Source organism: Oikopleura dioica, chromosome XSR, assembly GCF_907165135.1.
Source record: "Oikopleura dioica chromosome XSR, OKI2018_I68_1.0, whole genome shotgun sequence".
Lineage (NCBI taxonomy): Eukaryota > Metazoa > Chordata > Appendicularia > Copelata > Oikopleuridae > Oikopleura > Oikopleura dioica.
The window spans coordinates 5,041,683-5,059,724 of record NC_137294.1 but is presented as its reverse complement, the minus strand read 5'-3'; the positions used below and the strand labels follow the sequence as shown (position 1 = coordinate 5,059,724).

At 40.2% G+C, this 18,042-nt stretch overlaps 5 protein-coding genes, 1 long non-coding RNA gene and 1 other non-coding gene across 7 annotated transcripts in view; 4 read left to right on the top strand and 3 right to left on the bottom strand.

The window, feature by feature from the left end:
* LOC145708712 (uncharacterized) overlaps nt 1–18,042 on the top strand; it is a 72,994-nt gene that overhangs the window by 13,580 nt on the left and 41,372 nt on the right. The window lies entirely within an intron of this gene.
* Nucleotides 8,509–9,694, top strand: LOC145707323 (uncharacterized). The gene is made up of 4 exons (XR_014134745.1): nt 8,509–8,830; nt 9,000–9,072; nt 9,119–9,184; nt 9,229–9,694. It is a non-coding gene; the product is annotated as an uncharacterized LOC145707323 (long non-coding RNA).
* On the bottom strand, nt 9,497–11,101 carry LOC145707322 (uncharacterized). Its single transcript, XM_081784840.1, has 4 exons — nt 10,898–11,101; nt 10,688–10,831; nt 9,978–10,636; nt 9,497–9,934 (listed from the first exon to the last, which is right to left on the bottom strand). Exons 1-4 carry the CDS (start codon nt 11,016–11,018, stop codon nt 9,812–9,814), a joined length of 1,047 nt encoding a protein of 348 aa, XP_081640966.1. The 5' UTR covers nt 11,019–11,101; the 3' UTR covers nt 9,497–9,811.
* LOC145707688 (uncharacterized) lies at nt 11,455–13,215 on the top strand. Its single transcript, XM_081785249.1, has 5 exons — nt 11,455–11,721; nt 11,764–12,460; nt 12,705–12,810; nt 12,854–12,913; nt 12,962–13,215. The coding sequence occupies exons 1-5, from the start codon at nt 11,512–11,514 to the stop codon at nt 13,065–13,067; spliced, it is 1,179 nt and encodes a 392-aa protein (XP_081641375.1). The 5' UTR covers nt 11,455–11,511; the 3' UTR covers nt 13,068–13,215.
* Nucleotides 13,394–13,584, bottom strand: LOC145710677 (U2 spliceosomal RNA). Its single transcript, XR_014135061.1, has one exon. It is a non-coding gene; the product is annotated as a U2 spliceosomal RNA (small nuclear RNA).
* Nucleotides 13,407–15,794, top strand: LOC145708930 (uncharacterized). Its single transcript, XM_081786622.1, has 7 exons — nt 13,407–13,991; nt 14,297–14,354; nt 14,400–14,561; nt 14,623–14,752; nt 14,794–14,976; nt 15,025–15,250; nt 15,297–15,794. Exons 1-7 carry the CDS (start codon nt 13,979–13,981, stop codon nt 15,710–15,712), a joined length of 1,188 nt encoding a protein of 395 aa, XP_081642748.1. The 5' UTR covers nt 13,407–13,978; the 3' UTR covers nt 15,713–15,794.
* On the bottom strand, nt 15,827–18,035 carry LOC145708928 (long-chain fatty acid transport protein 2-like). The gene is made up of 8 exons (XM_081786621.1): nt 17,989–18,035; nt 17,697–17,909; nt 17,456–17,641; nt 17,090–17,327; nt 16,948–17,032; nt 16,386–16,683; nt 16,156–16,343; nt 15,827–16,112 (listed from the first exon to the last, which is right to left on the bottom strand). Exons 1-8 carry the CDS (start codon nt 18,024–18,026, stop codon nt 15,850–15,852), a joined length of 1,509 nt encoding a protein of 502 aa, XP_081642747.1. The 5' UTR covers nt 18,027–18,035; the 3' UTR covers nt 15,827–15,849.

Genomic DNA, 18,042 nt, shown 5'->3' with positions numbered 1-18,042 from the left:
TTACGAATTACTGTGTGGAAAATTTGTCTCTCTCACATCGTTGTTTCCAAAAAACTTGTGGTAAAATCGAATTATATGATGTGGAGTTCATTTTTCTTTTTTAAGTCGTCGTCGTGGATGAGAAGTTCTGTTATGATGTCAATGTTCTACGATGTTTATCCTTTTCTTTCACTCTTTCCTTATTTTTTACGTGATTGTTACCCTTAAGCAATTTGTTCGATAAAATCTTGGATAAGGATTAATTGTTAAAGTATTTAGACGATGTCCGAGTTTGGCGTCTCTATGATGCCTGTTGAACCACCACCAGATGATTTATGCGCACTTGGTCCAGCGCCAAGCGTCATGAATATCGATTCTATTGATGCTGTGTCTAACTATGACTTTGACCCCAATGAAGCTCCTGTTAATCTTCTTCAAGTACCAAGGTTTTTATTCGTTCAAGATTGATTGAATTAAAGTTAATTTTGCATTTCAGTGTTCTTGATCTCGAGAGACTTGATAATCTAAATGAACCGCTTGGCACAGCTCCGTCAATTCTTAATATTGACACCATTTCTGTTTATTCCCACGATGAGGTTCAGGCGAATAACTCTGAACTGACTGATTTAACGGAGGTTTTTATGGTCGAGTTCCAAGTGTGATGAATCTTGACCAGGGTTTCGAAAAATTGGCAGCCATGCGGCGGCGAGGATTTATTCATACTCCGCGCGCCCTTCGCTTACGGCCTCCATTCATTTTTCGAATCCACGCTCTGGCGGCAAAGCCAGCCGCTGGCCGCTGGATTCCACTGGAGACCGAATTTCAGCCTCGGATAATGTAAAATTCGGACTGGGTCGCGTTAACGCAAGATGAATCACCAAGTGGCCGCTGAACCCTGGCGGCCAGCGGAGGTGGGTCTCTAAGAGGTGGAAACCAAAAGAGTATGAGTGGGTTGTGGCTGCCGCCTGGCCTCGTATTTTTCGAGACCCTGATCTTGACCATATAAACACAATGAACGAATGCGTTCCAAGTGTACCGTCTTCATCAGATTTCGACATAATGAACGGATGCGTTCCAAGTGTACCATCTTCATCAGATTTCGACATAATGAACGAACGAGCGCCTTCTGTGCCAGATATAAGTTCTCTTACGATTGATGAGGATTCAGAAATTCAATTATCGACGTCTTCAGTGAATGAATTAGGAGCGGAAGCAGATTGCTCTTCGCACCTGCAAAGTTATGGTCATGAAAATGTGAGTGAGGATATACAAGATTCCGACTACACTTACAATCATGTCAACGGGACAGAAATTCAAAATTCGATGGACACACCGGAGAATCAATATCTGCAAGATCACGAAGAAACGATGGAAATGATAAAACAATCGCAAAATGGTCACCTTGAGGCGCTTACGAAAACTGAAAATGTCACACGATCACGCTTCCAAAAATCGCACGCAAACCAAGCACTCATAGACCAAGTCTTCTTGAGTGCAGTCGGACGAAGAATTTTCCATTAACCAGAACAAATTCTTCAACTCGTTCCCTAAGAAACGCGTTCAAGAAAGAATCAAAAGCAAAAACAACAGGCTTAAGGCAAGCTCTGGCAAGAAGTAGGCTCCGCGAGATCGCCGCATCGGTCGAAATCACCGATCAACGGTCTGCAGACTCTCTAAGAGAGCTTAGTTTTCTATCAATGACTGATAAACTTGCCACGAAAATAATCAATGATGTGACAAAGATAATATCGTCAAAGAAAAAGTCAAAATTAGGTGATATTCTCTCAAAGGTATAATCGTTTTTTTTTAAGAATTTTCTAACATTCTTAAGCTGAAATCTTCTCCCGCTTTTACGGCGAAAGAAGCAGAAAAACTTTTTGCAAAGTTTTTAGTTAAAGAGCTTAATACAAAAAGGGTGGTAGGCGGCCTTTTGAACAGACCTTCAAAGAATGAAAAATATTTTACCTAAAAATTTTTCTATCTTTACTTGTCTGCCCAAACGACCGCTTACAACCCAATAGATACAATGGACCGACGTCTCGTCCATCGATTAAATTGTCCAATTATAAAGGTGATGGGTCCTAGCAGCGCTCAGGCCCGACCGTTCAGAGTATCATTTCAAAATCTCGATAGAGATCTCGGCGAGTTGATCCAGTGGTAGCACACCCCGGCCGGACGCGGGAAACCGTTGTTCAATCCCAGGACTTGTCTAGCTTTTTAGCTTGAGCGCTGTTAAAATCCATCAAAGGATACTCTTGTTGTCGTAAATGTGGAAATAATTTTCCAACATCTTCTACTGCCTCAGCATTTCATGATCATGTTAAAATATGCTCTGGTCGAGTCTGCACAGGAAAGATAATAATTATCAGGATTGTCTAAGTATGCTGTGTTCTTATCAAAAATAAGATTGCAAAAAGCACTTTTCTTCTTTGGATTTATACAATAATCACCTTGGTAACTGTACGGCTTCCGTCACAAGCAAAGACTATGATGTGAAGCTATTGAAGAGAAAAGATGCCTACAAATGCTGTGGAAGTCGTCCAACAAAACAGAATGGCCGGGTAAAACGACAGCATGAGATCAGACAATGCGTTTTGCCAACCTGCTTTATATGCTGCCAGAGGATCCCATTAGAGCATATTGAAGACCACGTGAGTAATCACAAAGATGACTTCGGCTCCGGTCTAGTTCAAGCTGTTAGAGAAGAACCTGTCAGGGTGCAAAAATCATCTGAAGAGCCTTATCTTCTTGAAAATCAAGAGGCACCGCATTCATCAAAAAATTTGCCTACAGTGTTAACGAAAAATGTCGAGGCAAGTGAGCAGATGCTTTTTATGCCTCAAGAAGTCGGGATTCTATCAAAATCAACGATAGAGCATTTGGATGCTGACGTTCGTCTCGAAAAAATATCACGCGCCTCTAGAGAAGAGGAAGGAAGTGTTGAACAGAACCAAGAGCAGGAACTAAACATTCAGCCTCGCTCTATTCTTAAAAAGAATAAAACGACGAATTCTGAGGAAGATGACTCTGATCCTGATTGGATAGATGAAAATCCCGCTGAGCGGCTTGAACTTGAAAAAGAAAACTTGATAGGTGCACTTGAAGAAATTGCCAGTACATCTTCCGTTCCAAGTATTTTGGAAGCTCTGTCAACTTTGAAAACAACCGAGGAAATTAAAAGTGAAATGCAAAACCTGAGTGAGCAGAATCAAAATACTCTCATCAAAATGCAGCTTTTACCAAGGTTTGTGAAGAGAAAATTTTATAAAAGAATAGAACAATTTATAAAAGATTATAATTCTAGTGAAATAATGAAAATATGCTTGACAAATCAACTTGGAAAAATGAGAACGTGATTTTAAAAGCGGTATTAAAAGAAAATAATTCGCAAGAAAGAATTCATGTTCTTTCCTCGACATTTGGAATTAAGGACCGGTCAAAAAGTCCAAAACAATATTGATAGAGTAAATGGAAAAACACCCTATTATAAATATCGGAAAGTTGAGCGACCTCGCTTTAGAAAAAGAAACTGAAGAAGCTTGCAGATGAAAAAGAATCTGGGGAAAATTATGCCAATTTCAATCAGATCAAATCCGCGAATATTTCATTAGATTGGATTATAAAATTAATGAATTTTACGATCTCCATCATGTCTATAATCCTATATTTGTTTCGGCAATAGACGCATTTCTTGACGAGAGAGCTTTCATTGATCCGAGTCAAAAGAAAGCAACTCTAAGGGAATCCTTAATTCTTGACCGCACTGTCTTGAAATATCTTCGTGAAAAATGTGATACGCGAACCCATAAAATTGACTTGCTACGACCAACGACTCAGTCTCTGACCACTTCGAGAAGAATACTGAAAAAAACTCTTGAAGAACTTCACGCTGAATTTATTAGTGAATATCCACAGCTTACACACCTAACTTTGAAGGAGTTCAAAAGTATGACTCCATTTTACTACATTCCGCCCTCACGTACAACGCAAGTTGTATGCGCCTGCGAGATAGGGTCTTAAATCGTGAATTATTATAAATTTATTGTCACTGTAATGGAAATCACACCATGATATGATTAAGACCATTTATTAGTCCTGCCTTAACAAGGGAACTTATGAGAAGGCTGCGCAGAGCCTTGGAAAGAAATTAGGACAGGAGACTCTTTTCTTAGATATCACAGTTCATCGCAGAATCCGTTAACAGGTCCTAACAAGATCTTGAGGATAAAAAAGCCCCCCTCCATAAGACGTTCCCGCATTGGCAGGCTTCAATTTCAAAGAAATCTTGGAAAGGAGCACCTGTGCAACAACGGACAAACAATATTGTGTCACTGATCGTAAAAAGAAGACAAGTTGCTTTGTTCACCCAAAAAATTCAACATCCTGCAGCGACTGCACTCACAAGAGTTGCGTTGGTCCGGATGAATTTATGGAAGACTTTGATCGAGAAATATTCGAAAAAGTCGTACAAATGCATCCTGACGAGACCGTTGCCTTTGACAGATTCGAACTCCTCAAAGCTGGAGTTAAAGCTGAGACAGCTTTTGTTTCTGGTAGCGAAACTCGCGGTAAAATGCCAATACGGCAATTCTTCGATCAGCTTAAAAGTATGACGAGAGAAACACTTGCCCATAGCATCGACAAGAGCAGAAATAAAGAAGATCTTAAAGTATATGAACATGGAGATGTTAAGCCAGGGAGTCTTCATCTTGAGCCGAGGGTCTTAAATTGTATCGAATGAATACGTCAAGTGTGTCTATAAGCAAGAACTTTCTGAGACCCGTGGAAAGCTTGACTACGCCTCGACGTTTGTTCTTCAAAATAATACTGCGTCACAGTTCGGGATCAGAAAATTCATTAATTTCGCTTGGCTTGTTTACATGAACCCTAAAAATAGCATGAATATCTTCAAGCCGGGCGCCTTGGATTGAATTGTAACGTTTTAACGGCGGTCGCTCGATGGAATGAAAACGAAATACAAAAAATGCAATACTTTCATTTTCTTATGGAGAAGAAATTTGCCGGAGCGCCGATTGAGGCGGAAAAAATGATTGTTGAAAATTTTAAAAATCGAAACATAAATTTCACAGTCATTAACAGGATTTCTGAAAGGGTTCGAAAGGGTTAAAATTTGCATTTTAATGTTGACGATAATTCCATTATGGCTCGTCGGTAGGTAATGGTCTATTTCGATCTTGCGGATTTATAAGATCTTTGAATTTCCCGAACCCTGTTTTACATAATGCGAGCTCTGAATTCAAATCGAGGGAACATTTTCACCATGCCATTTCAAATAACGATGGCCTGCGGAGAACTTATATTTTCAAAACCAGCCGCCATGGAAAAGGTATTTTTTCCGCGAAACTAATTCTAGAATTCTGAGGCCTCGTCGATGGCGCCCATAGTCACTGCGCTACCACGATAAAAAATGCGAAACTTGTAAATCGCTGTGGTACTCTTGATGAATGCCTCGGATTCTTGAAGGAAAATGAGCAGAAGCTGCGGACAGAAGAAAAAGAAAAACGCGCAAAACAAAATTTTGCTGGGCGAGAATATGCCATTCTCAAGAATAAAAATGAAGAGACCACGAAATCTTCCGTAAATCTCAACATACCGTCAATTAAATCGATTCGTATGATAAACTTCGACGCAGCAAGAGGAGCTCTTTATGCAAAAGACATAGTCTGCAGCTGCGATCTCTGTTCCAGTGGAAAAATTAGTCTCTGTGTTCGAAATTCTGGAAACACATTTTCCAGAAAAATCGGACAGAAAGACGGAACAATAATTATTGATAATAAAAATCAGCCTCAAAGAAGACCCGTCAATCTTCGAGAATTATCAAACAAACAAACAATCAGCGATTACGTCTACTCTGCAACAGATATTCAAGCTCAGTTAAGGGTTTTAACGACCGAACGTCATTAACTAAAACAGGGCTATATGCTCTAGAGAACCCTGATTAAGATTGCGCTCTTAAGATTAGAAAATACAAATAAAACAGTCAGTATCCTCTACCCTGTGGCCCGCCAAAGGTGTGACTCTAGAGCTTTAAAACCTAATTTTCTGTTTTTCTTAAGCGAAATATCAAAATCTTCTCTGAAAGCGGAAATTTCCAAAGTCCGGGGTCAAAATCGTTATCTTGTCCGAATTTAAAATTCGAGAAACAGATTTTTGCTCATATCCTACATCTTCCGTCGGAAACATGACTCAAGGCACTTATAATGACCCAAGCCTTAAGAAACGAAAAAAATTTGTGCACCATTATTGCTGTCATCAAAAGATGAAAACCACGCGGCACTCTTGATCGTTAATGTCAAATCTCGCTCAGTTACTGTCTATGATACAAATGGGGCTATTGGAAATTATCAAAACGCCATTGATAGTTCGAAAAAAAAACTTCTTGATACTATTGGAAAAATTCTGAATGATCAGGGCCCTTGGAAGAAAAAACGCGAAAATGTTCCGCAAACGAATCGTGATTGCGCGGTCTATGTGCTCAACAGGTTAAAAAAAATCTTTAAAATTATTTGTTGCTTAAAATTATTTATAAAAATTATTAAAGAATTGAGCAAGAATTCAAAGCTGGAACACCAGAAATAACATCGTCGAATATTCTTGAGATCAAGGAAAATCAACTCAAAAAAATTAAGTATGGCAATATTAATAAATACAGTTCATAAATTTAAGTCATTGGGTGTGCAATAAAACAACTCCATCAAAAAGAGTCGCACAGCATTCAAGTGAAGTCAATGCTGAATCGAAAAGAGTCCGTTTTTCCTGATCTGGAAATATCACGATTACATTTTTTTTCCTCGTTGTTAAATACAAATATTCCTAATTGTTAATTCTTGTTTTTGAAATTCTCTTTTCTGTGAGTAAAAGAAAGGCAAAAGAAAGAAGAAATCAAATCATTGAATTCAGAATGCTTATAATTTTTTTTATTGCCCGTGTGACTATAAAATAAAACAGCCATTCTTCAATCAAATCCTGAAACACAGAAGATATTTAATATTTATCATCGATTCAAACTGTCTGTATGTTCTCATAACGGAACATGGGTGATGCCTCGACACAGGTCAGAAAAATGAGCGCAATATCTATGTTAGAAAAATGGAAAACTAGTTAATTGAAAAATTGTTTTCTCCATCTTAAGCGTAAAATATAAGATCGGCTGCCCGTTTAGCGCCCCGTCGTTATCTATTTTTCAGAGACCCGTCTAATCTGAACGATGAATTATATTCTTCGATTTTGTAGAGCTCCGACTTCTTCACTTTTAGTCTTCTATTTCACTTCTACTTTCCTTTTATTTCTAGTCTGAGTTTCAAAATAAATCTTTAGATTTTTATAGAGGGCTTTGAAAGAGTCGCTCTCATTCCGAGACTTTGACCAAGTTATCCCATTTTGATATTTTCAAATTGTTTGTATAAAAGAATAGGCTTTGATGATCATAAAGCAAAAATAATAAAGATAAAATCATTTACCGTTCAGATTTGACGGGTCTCTGAAAAAACGGTCATGGCGGGGCGCTAAACGGGCAGCCGCGCTCAGCCGATGTTCTATCCATAATATCCATGTTCTATCCTTAATATCATACATTAGTTATGGAGTCTTTATGGTTCAAAGGGCATGAACGAGAGTGCTGGCGCCGACCATGTTTCTTCGGATACGAAAAAACAAATTTCCTTCTCGGAGATTCACAGGACTGTTTGAATATAAAAAGATGATAGAACAGTTAGGTCTACGCGGAAAAAATACTTTAATGGGGGCGTCCTTATGGAGAGATAATTTTGAACACATTTTCTTAAAGCTCTTGATATGCCTGTTCAGAATCGCGAATAAACATCATATCGGGGGTATTGGGAATTCGAGAAAAATTCGATTTTATGGTTTGTGGGCCTCTTTTCGGCGGCCATCATATCTATATCCCGATGCCCCCGATACAATTTTTAATCGCGATTCTGAATGAGCATCTTGAGATCTTTAAGTAGACGCGTAAAAATTTTCAAAATATGAGGGTGCGACCTGCTTTTGGTTTTCCGCGGAGTCCCCTTATATATGTGTTTCATTAGCTAAAGTAAGAAATTATTCAAACACCACTTTAGATAAAATATTTCGGAAAACACAAATTAAAGAAAAAAAACTGGATTATTACGTCATATTCTGGTGCCTGTTTAACTGAATTAGCAGTCCTGATGAAAGTAGGACAAATCTGCGATGAGGAAAGAAGACCAATTCTTCAAATCAAGAGCCGGAATGCCTGGAACTATGGTGAAAATCTACCGGAGAGATTTTTATGCGAAAATTGCCATACAAATTGTCATTCGCGCGTCTCCGGAACAGTTCTAGTCTATGCTGGACACAACAATATTCTGAAGGCATCAACACTGGCATTCCAAGATGTTGACCTAGATAAAGCAATTCAGGATAGTTCTTTCTCTATCTAAATCGTCGCAAGAACATTTTTTTTTATCTATGTCCGATTATAAAGATAATTAACAAAATAAAAATAAAAGAACTTTTCAAAGGTTTTACATAGAACCCTTACATCGCTGTTTACGAATGCAAGAAAAATCCTCTTTGTTCAACCTTTTCCACTTGCTAAGCCGCTTAGAACAATTGAAGAATCAACACAAAAATGGCTCAAGAAGATATTAAGTGCAAAAGTACCTAGCTTAGCTAACTATTATCGAGTAAAACAGGAAGAGGTTTTCATTTAATTGGAAATAGAACTAAAAAATTGAATGTTTTTGAGTACCGATTCTTCAGAAGCCTCAAACAGCATTTTTTTTCGCCAGATAAAGTTCATCTGAAAGACAATTATGCTCGTCAATTAATCGTCTCAATTATTCAGGTAAAATTGAGGATACTCATAGAAGCTTAGATTTAAGGACCCTGCCCCCGGCATCATTCTTTTCGAAAAATGGATATTAAGCAAACAAGTCCTTAAATAAAGAATATTTTACAGTAACTTCAAATATCTTACTATCTGAAATCTTTGCCTTTTAAATTATTTTTAATAGAGCGTCGAAAAACAAATTTTAACAGCGAATGACAGTTATCCAGAACCACGGAGTCTTCCTAAACGAAAGAAAGGTATTTATAAACATGAAAAATATGGTCGAAATCCTCAGTGTTAAAGTTTCAGATCGTCAAACAATCTTCTTTGACTGCTCTAAACTCTCTCTTATGCCGTCGAGAAAAAAAAGTAATTGCTTGTATCTTTATTTTTTAAATTTTAAAAATATTAAGGAAATTTTCATCGCAGAATGCCTGGATTTTCTGACTGAGAAGATTTTTAAAAGAAGAACAAAACGAGAAGGAACAAACACAACATGCCTCATTCTTTTTAGTTTAAAGTGCTTTTTTATTTGCATCTTACACATATGCACGGTATAAAAATTATTTTTTGTTTTTAAAATTGATAAAATAATCGTTTTCATGTTTCAAATAAATAAAAATATGTAATTTACCGGCAAAAAAAAGTTGACCTCAAATGACCTCAGATGACCTCAAATGACCTCAAGTGACTTTAGAGCATTATTTGATTAATTTTTTGTAGTTTGTAATTAAATAAAAGTATATGCTTTATATTTGCAAAATTAATGCAAAACTAATCCTCAAAAAAAAATTTTTGCAGCCCAAATGTTGCCCGATCTGCTTCAATTTTCGCGAGCACATAGATTCGACTATAGAGTTTCCGAAAAAAAATAGAAAAAAAAATTTGTTATGGAAAAATTTTGCTCTACGAGCAGTTAAAATTTCGGAATTTCCACCTCTGACAAGTCCAAATCTCGAAAATTTCAAAGATTTGGGCAGACTGTAAAAACGTTTTTTATACAGTTTGAGAAGCTCTTTCAGATGAGCCATTCAGAAAAAAAAATTTTTTTTTCACCCTGCCACAATTGGAGACTTCTACCAGTGCTCCCGTCTTTTTCGCCTCTTGATTGGACTTTTCCTTGAACAGGGATTAACATTGAAATTTTGTATGTAAATATTACCGATGGTTTTGGCGTAACTCGAGGTGAGAATGGATCGGGAGCATCTGATTGGTGTCGCTGTCTTGAAGATGGATTGCGGCTCCTTGAGCTCAATCTAGGAGAGGGAAAGAGATTGTCTTCCAGGACGACTTTTCGGGGGGTGTTTATAATCTCCAACTTGCCCAAGCCCGGACGGTTAATGTACAGCTGATGAGGGGACTGGCGACCCGTTGCCGAGCCCCGCAAGTAAGGACTTTTCCTGTTTCCTGATGCAACTCGTTGTCGGGTAGTTTGTTTTGGGGAATCCTTGTTAGTCTTTCGAATCGGCGTTCTCTTCTGGCCCTCATCCGCAGAACCATGGATCGCTTCTGTCGACGAGATTTCTGGCGATGGGTTTCTTTTCTTAGAGGCTTTTGCTGGCGGAGAACCTCGATAAACAGACTGCAAGACATTTCGTCGAAACTCAGGAGTGGCGCCGCTCTGCTTTAGTTTTCGCTGCATCCAATCTTCGCGCGCGTGCTTCAGCCTGCAGTAGCATTGCTCCTTGATCTCCTGCCGCACCCGGTTGCGCTCGTCTATCAACTCGGAGTACGCGACTTCGCCTGGTGTTTGCCCTTCAGAATCAACCAAAGTCGGGTCCGCTTCGTGCTTCAGCAAGAGCGTCACACAATCTAGCGCGCCTGTAATAAGAAAATTTGATGAAAACCTGCTTTGTCAATAAATAAAAGAACCTTTCTGAGCAGCAACATGGAGTGCAGAAACATTCTTATCGGAACATTGGGCGTTGACTTTGGCACCGCGAGCTAACAACCGTTTCACGATTTCCAACCGGTCGTCATGCTTGAAGGCAACTGCCAGCATCAGCGCGCTGAAACCTGAAAAAGAATAAAAGTAATTCTAGTATTAAGAAAACGTCGAAATAGTATTTCGCCTCTATTTACCCGTTCGCTCGCCGACGAGATTAACATCAAGTCTCTCAAACAACGCTTCGTTGACGCGTTGTTTCGCCATATCGACATTCTTCGAGAAGAAGATTCTCTCCCAGCTTTCCCAGGTCCCCATGGTTCATTTTTCTTTCTCGGAAATTGGATGTGTGTTCCTGACCTTCACTCTGAAATCGTCCCGCTGACTCGCTGCATTTTTTGAATGGACCAATCGACGCGCCGCGCCAAGTCCAAAGCACGCGCTTCCTCATTTTTGATTATCAGTTTATAATCTGCTATATGGATTATTACCACATTATTAAGAGAGTTCATCAAGCATCACTGCACACACTCATATGTTCCATAACACTGCATTTGCAAGCATTTAGCAAGCTTCATATTTTGATTCTAATTTAAAAAAAAATAATAATTTTTTCTAATTTATATTGTATCATACTGGGCTACGCAACCTGTAAACCTTACCTAACATAAGTCAGGTTTTAATGGTTATATTTGCGAAGCCGCGAAGTCGCTAACAAAAAAGCCGCTGCGCAGCTTTTAATTTATGTTCTTTCAGAACTTGTGTTACGATTTCTACGATTTATCTGTCTGCAAATTTTAATCCTTGAAGAATGGTAAGAAAGAAAGTAAAAAAGCCTGCCAAACGACCAGGATATGGGAATAGATCAAACGAAGCCAGCAGAAAAGATCTATTCGGATCAGCAAGTCCAGGAAATAACGCAATCGGACAAATGGAGATGTCTGAAGCGGATAAGAAGGCGAAAGTGCAGTTTTATCTCGAACAAATGAGGCAAGCGGCAACAGAAAAAGTCTACAAAAGCGTAAGAATTAAGTATTAGTACTAGTGACTAAATCTGCTGAAGGTGTACGAATACTACAGGCAAGATGATTCTAAATCTCTTAAGACAAAAAATGCGACAGAAAAAAAAGTGTCAAACAATTCTGCCATTGAAGCCGCAAATAGAAATTTAGAAAAGCAGAAACTCATTCTTGGGAATCCTCAAATTGGCGCTAGAACTACTCTTATGTATCCTGAGCATCCGCCCTTGATGCCTAGAGAAGTCAATGTTTACGGCTACATGACTACGATCGATTGCAGTGAAGAATTGGCGAAGAAAGCTAAACGGTTCAAACTGGCGGCTCGCAAAAAGGAGCTCCAGAAATTGGAGGACGAAAAGGCCGCATCGAAAAAAATCAACGAAAAAGAAGATGCCGCCGAGGATGAAGTCATCCCCGAAACTTCCGACGAAGAGGACGACTTGGGAATTGAATTCGAGAAGGTGGCCGTCAGTGTCGCCGAAGCCGAGGACCAGGCAGCCAAAAAACTACTAGCCAGTCCAGAAAAAGTCGCGGAGTTGGGAGCGCAATCCTTTCTCGATCGCACTTTGAACGATAAGAAGAGCCAACGAATTTCTCAGCTTGTTGAGCAGCTTTTTGACGAGCTGATTGTGAAACGACAGAATGTTCAGCGAGGAAAGGGACACAAGGAGTTGAACTTGAGAAGCCGCATCCAATGCCAACTAGAATTGCTTACGGGAAGGGAGAAATTGGAAGAATTAAGTACGTGACAAATCATTTTTATTGTCTTTCATGATTTCAATGACCGTACCGCTACTCGTAAATCTGACTGAATTATAGCTGGAATTTCGATTCTCATTAACAAAATAATCTCTCTTGGAAATTGAGAAGCTGCCTAATTTTCTCCTAGCCGCAAGCGGGTTCTTTTCAAGAGAAAGTCCTCTTTGATTTCAATCGAAAAACATGCCAGAATTCAGTCGGAAATAGAAATAGCGGTATTTTGTAGGAGCCGCGAAAGAGAAAGGAGAGACGGATTTATCCGGACAGAGTATACGCGAGGAAATCATCAAAATTCGAATGTCTCAAACGGAACTTGGTCTGAACTTCAAAAGGTGGGGATTTGATGTTTTTTTTCGGCGCGAATTTCTTGTTCAGATCGGTCGAAATGTACAAAGTTCTGTCAGAACATGTCGAGAAAAGAGAGCAGGAATACCGGTAATTAATGTCGAAAACTAGTAGTTTGAGTGTGATTGGATATTTTAGTACGTTTTTGGAAGCATGCAATTACGCTGAGGACAGACCTGTAAAGGAGTATTCAACACGAACGAGAAGATGGGCGAGCGCGGATGAGATGCGTGACTTTCCGTAAAAAACAGTGTCTCTTGCGATCTTGAAATTCCACTTCTTGCTGCTTTCGGAGAGACTAAGTTCGTGCTAAAACTTTAACTTCCACCATTGCCTGCATTTATTTATTTCTAAGGAAAACTTTGTTAAAAATAAAACAGTTAACTTCATTTATCAAATCCTTCTTCTTTGTTTTTTTCTTCAGTCTCAGTTACAACTTGAAGACCCAGATGTTCTTTTCAGAATTTCTTGGGCAAGAGAAAGGGCCGAACTTTTCAGTCTTAGCCGATTCTTAAGAGAATGAGTTTTTCAATTCTCATATTTAATTCGGTTGATTGTTTCTCCCCCGTGGGGGAGTGGGCCGAGCTCGCCGGTACTGCAATAGCGAGTCAACCCGTGGGAAGAGCGGAGCAAGCCCCTAACTACATCCCTAGTTCCAAAAATCAGGGTGACAATAGACGTCCCAGTAGGGACGGTCCCAGCTGTCACACTGAGAAGAACAGATACTACACTTGATCTTAGCCACAAAGGCCGGAAGCGATACCTATAGGAATTTTGCTAAAATCCCAATTTCTCAAATTCGGCTAGCCTTTATGGTGTTTGTCTCATAATCGTAAAGATGTATCTAGGCCGCTTCGGGGTTAAAAATACTATGTAAAATTATTATTGAATTTTAAAAATCTTATCAACAGGTTTTTTTCGCGTAAATTTTCAACCTAAAGCACCAGAATACAGTTCCTGGAGAGTCCTCCAAGAGAGAAGCTTAGCTGATTCACCGTCTCTCAGCCAATGAGCGAGCCAGAAGCGCTCCGGGTGGCTCAACGTAAGGTGACACGGCGTGACGCGAAGGAAAAAATCGTCTTCCAGTAGTTTACCGTAGAGAATCTCTTGGAAGCAGCAGAAAAATTTTGATCTTTTTTTTATTTTCTATCTATCATGACGTATAATTTGGGTTACAAATTTAGTCCAAATTTTATCTTCTTATTTATTGTTTAAATACATTTTTAAAAGTTTTATTTCTTTATTGCATATTAGTATTTAAAGTATAGCATCAAATGTTTTTGATTTTTTGTAAATGAATTCGCTGATTTATTGTTTGTTTTCGGAACATTCCCGAAAAGCCCGTGTTTGATCAGTGAAGTCAAACTACGACGCCTAGAGTTAGTAATTGGGGAAATAGCGTAGTTCGTCGTTTTACGCGTTACCACCTTGGGAGCCTTGTTTTTTTATTTCAATTTGTAACCCTCGAAAGTTACGAGTGGAAACAGCACCAGGAGGGTCTCCAAAAAGCTCTAATGGAGCAGCGCAAAAGGTAATATTCCAAATCAATCGAATCAAACGCTCTACAGTTGTTTAGCTCACCGCACTTGTGCGACATGACCTTGGTCTCCAAAGACGATCACGGCGTGGAGACTTCAATTTCCGCCCATAAATGCATTCTCTCCATCAGTTCTGGTTACCTCGAAAACGTGATTAATCTGCCCGACAATCACAATCACAACCTACAGCTCGACATTTCCTGCATGGGAGGGTATCTTATCTGCTGAAAGATTTATTGAAAAAGGGGCATATCAGAATACCAAAAAAGCTGATCCGACGAGTATAAGTCAGCTGGTTGACTTCGCCTACACCGGGAAAATCTCCTTCACAGCGACGGACTTTGACAGACTGGCGACGGCGATCGAAAAGCTTCAGGAAAGGTCAAAGATCGCAAGATTCACGCGCTGGAATGATTTGATTGACCTGAATAGATTCGGAATATTGACGAAGTATCCATCAATAAAATCCGGGAAGACATTAATCTAACTAACTCGAAAAAGACACTTCCAACTTCGGAAGTAGAGCCAACTTGCCCCGCCACTCCTCCTCAGGCCACTCTACCTCGTGTTCAGCAAATCATGCTCTCGCCTTCTCACATCAGTAGTCAACCAAAAGTACTGTCATTCCGTACTCTTAGCTGTTTTAATAGTCGCCTTCACTAGGTGATCCCGTTCGGCGTTGTCCCAGTAGAATCAGCTGCATCAGGGCCAGCTAAAAAAGGAAGACCGCTTGTTCCGAAAATCGAAGGAATTCCACACCATTTGATTGGCAATAACATTCAAGTGCTGATACAAGACCCTATCATGTCTATTCCAAAGATTGACTACAGAGGAGACGACAGAGGAGATCCAGTTTTGGAAGAAACTGACAACTTACTGAGCCTACTGAGTATTACTCGATCATATATTCACTCGCTAATTGTTTTTTTCAAAAGAAATGAATTATGACGAAGTTGCGAATTGCGCACGATCACATCTCGAGAACCTAATCGAGCGGCTGAAACTGACGAATTCTCAACGTGCTGCAATTTGGGAAGTTCGTCGAAAATCGAAGAATAGAATCGCGGCGGCGCGCTGCCGTAAGCGCAAAATTGAAGACATGAAGGAGAACGACGAGACGATCGAGCAGTTGCGCACGATCTTTGAAACGAAACAAAATCAGAACTGGGAGCTGCGAGCAGCGCTAGAACAGGTCCTCGTTGATGTGGCCAAAGAGCCGAACCTCGACAACTCGCAAAAGTCGTTATTGGAGCAAGTGCGGAAAGCACTCGCTGAACCCGAAATCGAAATAGCCGGGGACATTGAGAAATTACGACCTGCTTCTGATTACGTTAACGTGAGAAGTGCGTAAAACATACATCTTACTTCTTCTGAAATGCCATACTTTGACCTGCCCAGTTTCATTGCAACTAAAAGCCAAACCTTGTTCATAAGTCAATAGTTCATAAGTTTATAATATAGTCTTTGTACATTTATTAAAAAATCTAATTAGAATTTCAAATCGCCCGAGTCAATATTTTTGACCATTTCCGTCGTCAATGGTATGAAGTTTTTGTCTTGCTTCGAGTAAAAGTACGTCGACACGCCGTCTTCGAATTTGGACACGTCGTATCCTTCGTTAACGAGTTCCACTTTGCGGAATTTGAAGGTGCCAGTCATTTCGATCTCGGGCTGCACTCGGACGAAGACGGGTCGCTGATACGCAGGCATGTTCTTTGTCATGATATCAAACAGTTCCTGTCGCTCGGTCTCTTAAAAGTTTATTGTTACGGTTATTTACGGAATTGCGATTACCTGTGAGCTCGCCCTTGCCAGATTTGAGAGTGATTGCAGCAGCCCCACAGGCTCCTTCGGCCCAAGGAATTTTGATGCCATAAACATTCGCTTCGTGAACGAATTCGCAATTTTCGCCGATTGTATTCGCCACTTCTAGAGTCGACACATTTTCTCCCTTCCACCTGTAGGTGTCCCCAACTCGGTCACTTACAGAGCGATGAGCATGCTAGGCAAAAAAGAATGCTTACCTGAAGGTTAACTTGTACTCGCGATCCATCTTCAGAAGGTCGCCTGTGTCAAAATACGCGTCACCTTCTTTGAATAAATTCCGAAGAATTTTCTCCTCTGTTTTTCCGTCGTCGTTGTAATATCCTTCAAAGGGCAAATCATCACGGATCGCGCCGACGAGGAGCCCTGGCTCGTCAAAGTCAGCCTTCATCGCAAAACCCTTCTCGTTTCGGATGATTTTCTCCTCGATCGGGTCGAATTTAACCAGTGCAGTGCCAGTAGTCAGTTGTATTAAAGGAGTCAGGCGGATTATTGTCGCTAGAAAATGTTAAGCACGTCTGTCCGACGAGAGTAAATCCAAAGAAAGTCGTCACTTTCTCAAGACCATTAAAGCGGTTTTATCGTGAACTCTCGGGCGGGTTTGCCATTTAGAAAACTTATGGCGTCACTAACAGCGCCGATTCGATTATAAGATGTTTTGGGCATAATTTGATTTAAAGTCAGCACAAAGGCGACATTAAAAATATTTTTACGGTTTGATAAACTTAAATTCCTTGACACCATCAGCGTTTAACGATTTACCTTCGTCATTAAGAATATTCGCGAACTGGACGTTTCCCTCCGTAGATCCGTAAATTTCATACACCCAAAAGTCACCGAAGCGACTCTAAAAGCGATTTATTGATCAAAATAAAAAGCGTGAATTCGCCCTAATTAAGCCTACCGTCAATTTCGGCCAGACATCGTAGCGCAGTTGGCTGCCAGCAGCAACCCGTACGCCGTGTGTCTTGTCGTAGGGACTTTCCGGCGCCTCTACCACGTAGCGCATCATTTCGCCGATGTAGTGAATATATTTCGCGTTGCACTCGTACACTTCGCGCCAGTAATTGGAGGCGGAGAACTTTTCCGAAATGGCGACAGTGCCACCCGCGTGAATGCTGCCAGCGATTCCTTTTCCAAAGCTTCGAAAAACATGATCTTAATTTTGAGACAAGCTCCAACTGAAGCCATTCCTAATTGAGAAGCATAGGCATGGTAGAGAGGCAGTGCCGAGTAAGCCACATCTCCAGGTTTCATTCCAAGCATCAACTTTGTCGTGTTCATCTTCATCGTTGACCAGTGGGTGAGACCGCAAGCCTTGGGCAATCCAGTGGTTCCACTTGTGAAAATAATCGACCAGGGATCGGTGGACTTGAATTGGCCTCGGCCGAGTTCTCGAGGAATCGGCGCTGGAAAGCGAGGCTCATACATGTCCGTGAATCGCTCGAACTCGTCGCTTTTATTCGTTGTTTTTATTTATCATTTTATTGTTAGTTTTTATTGATAGAAACACGTCCCAGGGAAGTTGTACATTTTTATCGTCAACGAGTATTCTTAGTCCCATGTTTTTAATGTCTTCCCTAACGTCGAATAGAGCTTCCATGAGTGCATCGTCTCCATCGGAAATGATAAACTCAGAGTCGGAAATCTTCAAACAATGAAGAAGCTGCTTCCCCGTCAACTGATTGTTAACAAATGCCGGCGTCGCGCCAACATTAAGACCCCTGTTACTTGGTTTTAACGAGCGCTTGCGCCTGTTTCGCCGAAATACCCATAACTGGAAAAGCTGCGCTAAAACCGTGCCCAAACCAGTTCGTCACAAACTCGAGTCTGTTTTGCATGAAGAGTGCGTACTTT